Source organism: Pinus tabuliformis, chromosome 4_1, assembly GCF_031772625.1.
Source record: "Pinus tabuliformis cultivar Carrire ecotype Pingquan chromosome 4_1, CPIR1, whole genome shotgun sequence".
Taxonomy (NCBI): domain Eukaryota; kingdom Viridiplantae; phylum Streptophyta; class Pinopsida; order Pinales; family Pinaceae; genus Pinus; species Pinus tabuliformis.
This window is the reverse complement of record NC_142303.1, coordinates 711,139,726-711,149,060: the sequence shown is the minus strand read 5'-3', so window position 1 is coordinate 711,149,060 and position 9,335 is coordinate 711,139,726. Positions and strand designations below refer to the sequence as shown.

General features: G+C 35.0%; 1 protein-coding gene across 1 annotated transcript; it reads left to right on the top strand.

The window, feature by feature from the left end:
- Positions 1-2,721: 2,721 nt before the first annotated feature.
- Positions 2,722-5,620, top strand: LOC149178115 (rust resistance kinase Lr10-like). The gene is made up of 3 exons (XM_089423543.1): positions 2,722-4,052; positions 4,190-4,219; positions 4,337-5,620. Exons 1-3 carry the CDS (start codon positions 3,287-3,289, stop codon positions 5,458-5,460), a joined length of 1,920 nt encoding a protein of 639 aa, XP_089279669.1. The 5' UTR covers positions 2,722-3,286; the 3' UTR covers positions 5,461-5,620.
- Positions 5,621-9,335: the final 3,715 nt, after the last annotated feature.

Here is a 9,335-nt window from a genome sequence, read left to right as displayed (position 1 = left end):
AAGTAGTCATATGATTTTGTTTTCTAGTTTCACTCTGAATGCTTTACATTTTAGTAAAATATGTTTTGGAATGTTTTTGCTTTGTTGGGATGCCTTCATTCGGGGATTGGAACACTTGCAACAGGATTTTCGTTCTGGGATTGGAACTCTTGCAACAGGATTTTGCACAAAAGGTGTGATTACAAAAATAATGTTCACGATGAATACATTTTATAAAAAAATCCATAATATTTGATGAGAAATTTCACAATGGTTTGTGTGCACTTGGAACATATTCCCTCTCACACAAGGAATTTCTTAACAATAACCTTAACCTTTGTAACTGACTACTCTATGTCTTGTGGACCAAAATATTTAAATTTAAAGTATGACTTTAATTTGATTGTTTTCATTTTTTTTAAAACCCTTTTCAAGGAATCTACAACACTTGGCTTGCACCGTATGCTAGTGCCTATATGTTAATGCCTTTATAAGCCATGCTAGTAAGTGGTTCTCATTATAAGCTCACTTGGTACATACACATAATTAATAAGTAAAAAAAATCTCATTCTTTTTTATGCACTAATAGAAGTAATAAATATTATAGCAAAGTATACATTGCAAATAAATGCATAAAAGCCATTTTTTTATTGGGAACTATGGGTTACAGACCCACCAACCTTCTACTATGTCACTCTATTTTTCTATTGCATATGGAATTTCATTCAACCTACAAATATAGTTGATATCTAAATATAGTTGAATTCCTTCATTTATAATTCACTACGTTGGATGCTTTTAAATAACATATTTCTTTTCATAGCTTTTCATAACTTTTATTTTTAAGTTGAAGTATTTTATCTTTATAAAATATTTTGGGTTATACAACACCATTAAATCTCTATGTCAATATCATTTTTTTCATAAACAAAGGCTTCATGCCATCTTGTAATTTTTTTTTTACATTAAATATACCATCATTTCATAGTTGCTATGTGTCTTTACTAGTTTCACTATTATTTATTGATAATTCTCTTGCCAAGTAAACATGAATCATTTTCATGTAACAAAGACTAATCTTAAATCTATCATTTTCATGTAACAAAAGCCATTCTTAAATCTTATTAATTAGCTCTAGACACTTCAAGTAAATCTACATACAAGTACTAGAATTCTTTAATAAACCATATAAATTTCAAAATCCCTTTTCAATATATTAAATCGATACCATATTTTTAATTTACTTTAATACAAAAGACACATTACTCTTTTCTTCTACCCAACAAAACCTTGTTTATTGTCCCTTTTCAATATTTTTATAATATTATTATTTTATAATATCCATGAGAGTAACTAATACTTTCCATAAATCCTTATTTATAAATTTCACAAATGTTTCACTCACTACCAAATATCCATCACGTTAAATATTTAAATTTAAATAAATAATTCTATTTCTTATAACATACCAGAAACATTTATCAAAACATCAAATCGATCACCTAAAAAAGACATAATAACTATTAAATAAATAACAATAATAAATACCAAATCTAATATTATTGCCGTGAGGTTCGACAACATTCTTTTATATTTCAAAACCATTTAAGATAAACATGTGAGTACACAATAGATTGGACACCGTTTGGTTGAGTGATATGTCAGCTGGACAAGCGGGAGACGGAGAATGGCCATTGTGCAACCTGCCTTCACACTTGTCCGTCGAGTGATACGTCAGCTGGACAAGCGGTAACCAATGGTGGAAAACAAGACTAGTGACAGTTGTTTCCTCGAATTAGCAGCGCACAAGTTGCCTTGATAGTTGCTTGCTCAAACGAACGGTGGAAAATAAAAGTAGTGACAGGTGTTCCCTCGAACGAACGGTGCAAAAAAAAAGGTAGACGAAGTCGGTTGTTAACGGATTCAAAAGAAACACACCTTCGGTGTAATTACTACCCAATTTTAAAGAAATTAAACTTAACAACCAACCACACAAACTTCCCAAAAAAATTTCTAACTAAAAACAACTCTTACTACCAAATTTTAAAGAAATTAAACTTAAAAACCAACCACAAAAACTTCCCAAAAAAATTTCTAACTAAAAACAAAGCAGTTGTCTATAACGCGACTTTTTGAAAGCTTTTCCGGCGGGTTTTTCCGGTCTAAATCTCGTAAGAATTTATTGGAATCGCAAGTTTGATAGCTAGTTTCTTCACAATGAAAGCGTCCCAGGGGTTTTCGAGGGTGCTGAATCCAAATATGCAGTTAAAAAACCATTTTAACTGCAACAAATCAAGATTTAACCTCAATTTCTTCCGCGGAATTCCGTCACCAAAATCTCCAAAAAATCGCATTATAGACAACTCCAAAAACAACTCTTCAAAAAACTCTAGCTAAAAACAACTCGATTTTATTATAGGTTTGTCACATTATTAACAAGCGTAATTGGAAGAGTATTCTCAGAAGCACACTCGGTCAACAGGACTATTCAATGGAGGAATGCGAGAAGGCATCTTGAATTTTATTCATCTTTGACACTCGATTTTATTAAGACGCGTAATTGGAAGAGTATTCTCAGAAGCACACTCGATCAACAGGACTATTCAATGGAGGAATGCAGGAAGGCATATTGAATTTTATTCATCTTTGACTTAACGTGCTGCAATTCCATGTCGCCCACATCTACCACTCCATCTCTGATTTTTAATCTATTTGTTAGACCGCTTGCGATAGGTAGTCTAATTGGACTGTGTGGATTTTGGTCCCAGCGTCAGATCTGGAGGATTATTTTTATTAGACTTTCGGTCTCCCTTCACGTAAATTGGGGTTGTTGGGATCTAACGCAGTAAAGCTATCAGATACCATGTGTTCAGCAGTTTGGACGATACTATGTGTTCAGCAGTTTGGATGAACATTCTATTTATTGAATAACTTAATTCGTTCTCTCCTCACTCTCCCCCATTCCATCTCCTCCCCATTCTATTTTCCCAACCCTGTTAAGTTGAAGCAGCCACTGATTATTCTTATAGGACTTTCGATCTCTCCTCACCACAAACATTGGGGTTGTTAGGATGTAATGTAAAATCTGTGACAATCTATCTGGAGAAGGTTGGGGATACATTCTATTTGTTCAACCATATTATTCGTTCTCTCCCTGCTCTCTGCCAATCCATCTCCTCTCGCCAGGGCCTAATCTATTTTCCGAACCCTCTTAAGCTGAATTCGCCACTGATAATTTTTTATCTCCAACAGAGTAGCAGAGTAGAGCATTAGAATAAGTGTACGAATTCTTCATCAACCAAATTCAATGAATCTGGTTGTTTATCTCTGCCTTCATGTTGCGTGCGCTCTCTTCCTCCTCTGCTCAACATCGTGTCTCGGCAGTCAGTACGAGAACTGTATCTCGAATAATACATGTGGGTCCTTTCAATTCAGCTATCCTTTTGGAAAAAATAACAGCGGCTGCGGTGACCCTCGGTTCCAGCTTGGGTGTGTACCCGGCAACAATCCTCTGATTAACATCAATGGAGACGAATATTACATAATGGAGCCCAATATTTTGGCCAATAGGATTAATAACTCCATGACAATTGTCCACGCTAATTATTGGGGTGGTAAATGCAATCTTACAGCAAATTATAACTCACTATGGTCCGGTTCATATTTTCATATCCGCCAAAATACATCCACCAATCTCTCGCTTTGGGGTTACTGCGATCAAAGTGGGATGGACAATACTAGTACTACATCAGCGTTGCTTCAGGGAAGATTCTGTGGCGATGTTTGGTATTACAGCTTGCTAGCAGGGGCGATGGAAACAGGCCTCTGTCAAGCGCATCTTCAAATACCAATTAGTCTGAACCTCTCCATTGATGGTGACTCTTTACCGGGGCAAGAACAGCGCAATGATATAGGTTTTGAGATAACATGGGATGTCGACAGGAACAGAGATCAAATGTGCGGCGCGTGTTCGAGGAGTAAGGGGATTTGTGGTTATGACATTTCCCAGCCTTCAAAGTTTTTATGCTATTGTCCCGATGGATCCTCGCAGCTCGACAAATGCCGCGGAAATGGTAGGTTTCCGATCGCATCGCGTGAATTTTTTTCTCAAGATATTCAGAGATATTCTACCATTAAGATTGAATCTGGATATGTGAAATCTCAGGATCTTTGCCGATACTAATAACTACTTGTCATGGTGGCTTTACAGGTCGGGAAAGGAAGAACGCCATTGTAATTGGTATATATAATTTCTTCATATTCCTATATCACTGTAAATTATATCTGATTACTGTTAATATTTTTATTGTAGTTAGATAAACATCTCATTGATATCAATCTCTTCATTCAACTGCAGGTTGCTCCTTTGGGGGAGTTGCGCTAACAGCAACAGTTGTACTGTTCTTCACGTGTTATGCAAAGAGGAAAAGACTTTCTGGTAGCTCTAATTTAGTGGTGGAGAAATTCCTGAAGGAATATGCTCATGAAATGCCAACACGATACTCACACTCTCACCTCAAGAAGATCACAAACAACTTTAGAGAAAAGTTGGGAGAAGGAGGTTATGGTGTGGTGTATAAAGGTAAGCTTCGGAACGGTGCTGCACTGGCTGTTAAGCTTCTCGATAGGCACAGGCACAGCGAGATACAATTCATGAATGAAGTGGCTACCATTGGACGGGTCCATCACTTCAATTTGGTTCGTCTGGTGGGGTATTGTTTCGACAGCACTGCAAGCGCACTGGTATATGAGTACATGGCTAATGGATCTCTGGAGAAGTTTATATTCGCCAGAAAAGAGAAGGGGCAACTCCTAAGTTGGGAGCAATTGTATTCAATCGCTTTGGGTGCAGCTCGTGGAATTGCATATTTACACCAGGATTGTGACAAGCGCATCATACATTTCGACATCAAACCTCACAATATATTGCTTGATGCAGACTTCACACCAAAAGTTGCAGATTTTGGTTTGGCAAAACCTTATGGAAAGGGAGAAGACCATATATCGATGACGGCCGGGAGAGGAACGCCGGGATATGTGGCGCCAGAGGTGTGTGATAGAGATATGGGGCCTATTACTGATAAATCAGATGTCTATAGTTTCGGTATGCTTTTGCTAGAGATTGTTGGGGGAAGAAAGAATATACACTGGAAGGTGAGCCGCTCCAGTCAGTTTTACTTTCCTGAATGGGCTTTCAACCTGCTTGAGAAGGGCGAGTTAGGGATGAGATTGAGAGAAGCAGGAGGAGGAGAAATGGACGGAGAAGAGGAGGAGAAAGCAAGGCGACTCACTAAAATTGGATTGTGGTGTATTCAATACAACTCTAGCGATCGTCCTTGTATGAGCAGGGTAGTCCAGATGTTAGAAGGGAATGGAGACGATGTGACCAATCCTCCCTTGCCCCTCAATTCCTTTCTTGAACCAGAAAAACCTTCAGTATCTTCCCCTGTAGATTCTTGTGCAATTGAACTTGGAACCTAGATTTGTATTCGAGCTTTGCTTAATCAAACCAGGGCTTGCATTTTTGGCATCGATCTTCTAAGGAGATGTGGAGTAAATATTATGTCTTTCAGATGTGACCGTACAAACCATGTATATGTAATTAAATATGAGTAAATGTATACAAAATAAAAATATTGAAATTTAGCGCAATTCCATCTGATTGCCATTAACTTTTATTAAACAAATTGGACATTGTAAATGGTAAATATTTAGCTCATCTTTAGTGCGTATGGATATCCTTTCTTAATAACGGAAAAAATGGAGAAAATGCTAAAGAAAGAAAAAATACAACATTGAAATAACATGAAGATTTGAACATACAACAAACACAATAGAGATGTTTTTAATGTTAACGGTCAGACAGATTATTATGGTTAGTTTATGTTTTCATAGACAGATTATCATGGTTAGTAGATGTTTTTAATGCTCCACATTTGAACGGTCAGACAGATTATTATGGTTAGTTTATGTTTTCATAGACAGATTATCATGGTTAGTAGATGTTTTTAATGCTCCACATTTGAACGGTCAGACAGATTATTATGGTTAGTTTATGTTTTCATAGACAGATTATCATGGTTAGTAGATGTTTTTAATGCTCCACATTTGAACGGTCAGACAGATTATTATGGTTAGTTTATGTTTTCATAGACAGATTATCATGGTTAGTTTATGTTTTTAATGCTCCACATTTGAACGGTCAGACAGATTATTATGGTTAGTTTATGTTTTCATAGGATTCAATTTAACTACCATTAGCTAAAACGCAACATTGAATTAACATGAAGATTTGAGCATACAACAAACACGATAAAGATGTTTGTAATGCTCCACATTTTAACAATCAGACAGATTATTATGGTTAGTTTATGTTTTGATAGGGTTCAAGCTAACTACCAGTTAGCTATATAGCTATATAGTTAATTTATTTAATGTGATTATTTAAGGCATATCTTACGCGACATGATAACACAACATTTGGATATATTATTACGCTATATGATATTGGTGTTGTTTATTTAACTTTAGAGTTGCGTCTGATCAAGATGCGTGTGATCATACGTGAGGATGTCTATTTGATGTATATGATGTTAATATAATATATTTATTTCATTTTGAAGTGTATATATGTGGGATAATAGAGTAGCTATACCTAATTTCAAATATTTATATGATTTATGAGTTGATATGTGTATGATTTCAAAAGGAACGTGGTTATTAGGTGCATGTTTATATGGCTTGATAATTAAATTTATATATTACATAAGTCATCATTATTTTATAATAATGTGTTTATTATTATGTTGCTTAGTAAGTATGTTGAATGGGATTATGAGTTTGTGTAAGTGATTATCATATTATGTAGTTTAATGTGTGGGTGATCGATGGATGCTAACGAGTAAGGAAATAGAGTATTTTATTTTATTTTCAGAGAAAATAACGTTGAGAGAGGTGATATTTTTCCATTGTAATACATTTTTATTTGAGCACAACAATTGTAATACATCTTTATTCATCATATTAATGCAAGTTGGCATTGGAATTTTTAGTAGTTTGTTTTCCCCGAGAAAAATATTATTTGCATGTGTGTGATTTTTTATTGCATGTATGAGATCCGCAGAGCACTAGAGTAGGTTTCTGTCTTGTGATTTTGATTAAAACTTCATAAGAAGTTACAAATCTACACCATAATTTATACAATTAAAAGTTAGCTAAACTTCTAGGAGGGTTCTATTCATTTCCTTTTAATTTTTTCTCTAAAAGTGTTTTCTATGGACTATTATCAAAGTTGTTACCACTAGGATCAGGAAATTTGAAATTTATCATGGTTGAGGGTCTAAATTTTTCAAATATTAATAATTGGTAGATTTAGTGTATCATTTGACTCTGGATATATACATATTGTCTAATAATTTTAAAATATTTTCATTATTTAATATTAAATTTATTCAAATACCATTTCTTATTGATATTTTTAGTGATGCAAGTTAAAAAGTGGCTTAATTCAGTTTTATTATTAGGTGGAACCTTAATTATAGATATGTTTTTTTTTCCAATTCAATTTTATTTTATTGATGGAATTTTAATCATAAATATATACATTTATTTTTTAAATTAAAAAAAATCACCAATTAATTTAATGTAGAAATTATGGTGTAGATTTGCAACTTGTCATGAAGTTTTAATCAAAATCACAAGACACAAACCTACTCTATTTCTCTGTGGAGTTTAATTCATGATTTAGAACATCAATCTCAAACATACAATGAGAAATAACACACATGAACACTGTATTTTTCTGGGGAAAGAAAATTGTTAAAACACTTTCCCTGCTTGCATTAATATGATAAATAGAGATGTATTACAATTGCTTTGCTCAAGTGAGCAAAAATTGCAAGTGAATAACCTATCTCTCTGCACACTGAGAAGCTCTGACCCGGGCTTAGTCAATTTTTGCCTCTGCTTGAGCCCCTATTTCTTTGCATAATTCTTGAAGAAATTAAGCCCCTATTATTTATGAATTTCCTCCAAAATTATTGCACAATTCCTCATGGTTGATCACCTGACCAATACCATGAACTATACACTCAATCTAGTATATAATTAATTGTACACTACCTTGGAATCTTCACCATAGCTGGGGAAATTGAATTTTCTGCATGCACTATCTATTTTGGGCTGATTGATCAGTTAATTGGATGATCACTAAGTTAGATTGAAGTCCCACTATACAACTAACCCTCCACTAGTTCCTCCAATAGTTAGAATTAGTTTAACTGAAAACAACTTGAAATAATGACCTTGATTGCTACAAATTATCAATAAAACATTCTTAACTAAACTCCAACTCCTCCAACTCGAATTTACTGAGTAAACTGGGTGACACAAGCCATGTCACACAAGTTAACTGCATTCAAGTTGTCTACTGATGTGAAAATTCATTTTTTCTCAATTTAATCAAGGCAAAATCAAATTGAGACTTTCTTGTTACATTTTTGAACACTCCCTCTCAGCAAGAAAGGGATTATCAACCACCCTTATCCTGCACCTGTGTAACCTGAACTTCTCTCTTGACAAGGCCTTTGTCAAAATGTCAACATCTTGTTCCTCTGTCGAAATGTATTGTAGCAACATTATATCCCTCTGCACACAGTCCTGTAAATGGTGATACCATATATTTATATGCTTGGATCAATCGTGAAATACAGGATTTTCAAAGAGCTTAATGCAACTCAGATTATCACAATATATCATTGTTGGATCCATGATCTGACCTAACAATCCAACAAATATCTTTCTCATCCAGATCACCTCACATGCTACTTGACTTACAACCATGTATTCTCCTTCTGTCGAGCTGAGTGCCACAGATATTTGCTTCCTACTATACTAGGAAATCGTTGCGGACCCAACACTAAAAATTCCACTTGATGTACTCTTTCGGTCTGATGGACTCCTCGCCCAATCTGCATCTGTGAAGCCACAAAAATTCACTCCCTTTGTTCATTTGTACCATAGTCCAAACTAGGTAATGCCTTTGAGGTATCGTAAAACATGCTTAACTACCTTCCAAAATAATTTGGTTGGCCTAACCATAGCTTGGCTCACTTAGTTGACTACATAGCACATATCTGGTCATGTGTTCACAAGATACATTAGTGAACCCACTAGTTACTGATAAATGGTAGCATCAACTTCTTCACCTGAAGTGGCATCCTCCTTCCTCTAGTTGGTCGTTGAGGTGTCTTCATGGGTTTGCAACTCTCGATGCAGAACTTTTGTAGTATCTCATTTGCATACTTACCTTGAGAGACAAATAGTTCCCCATCACCTTGCCATACTTCCAACCCGAG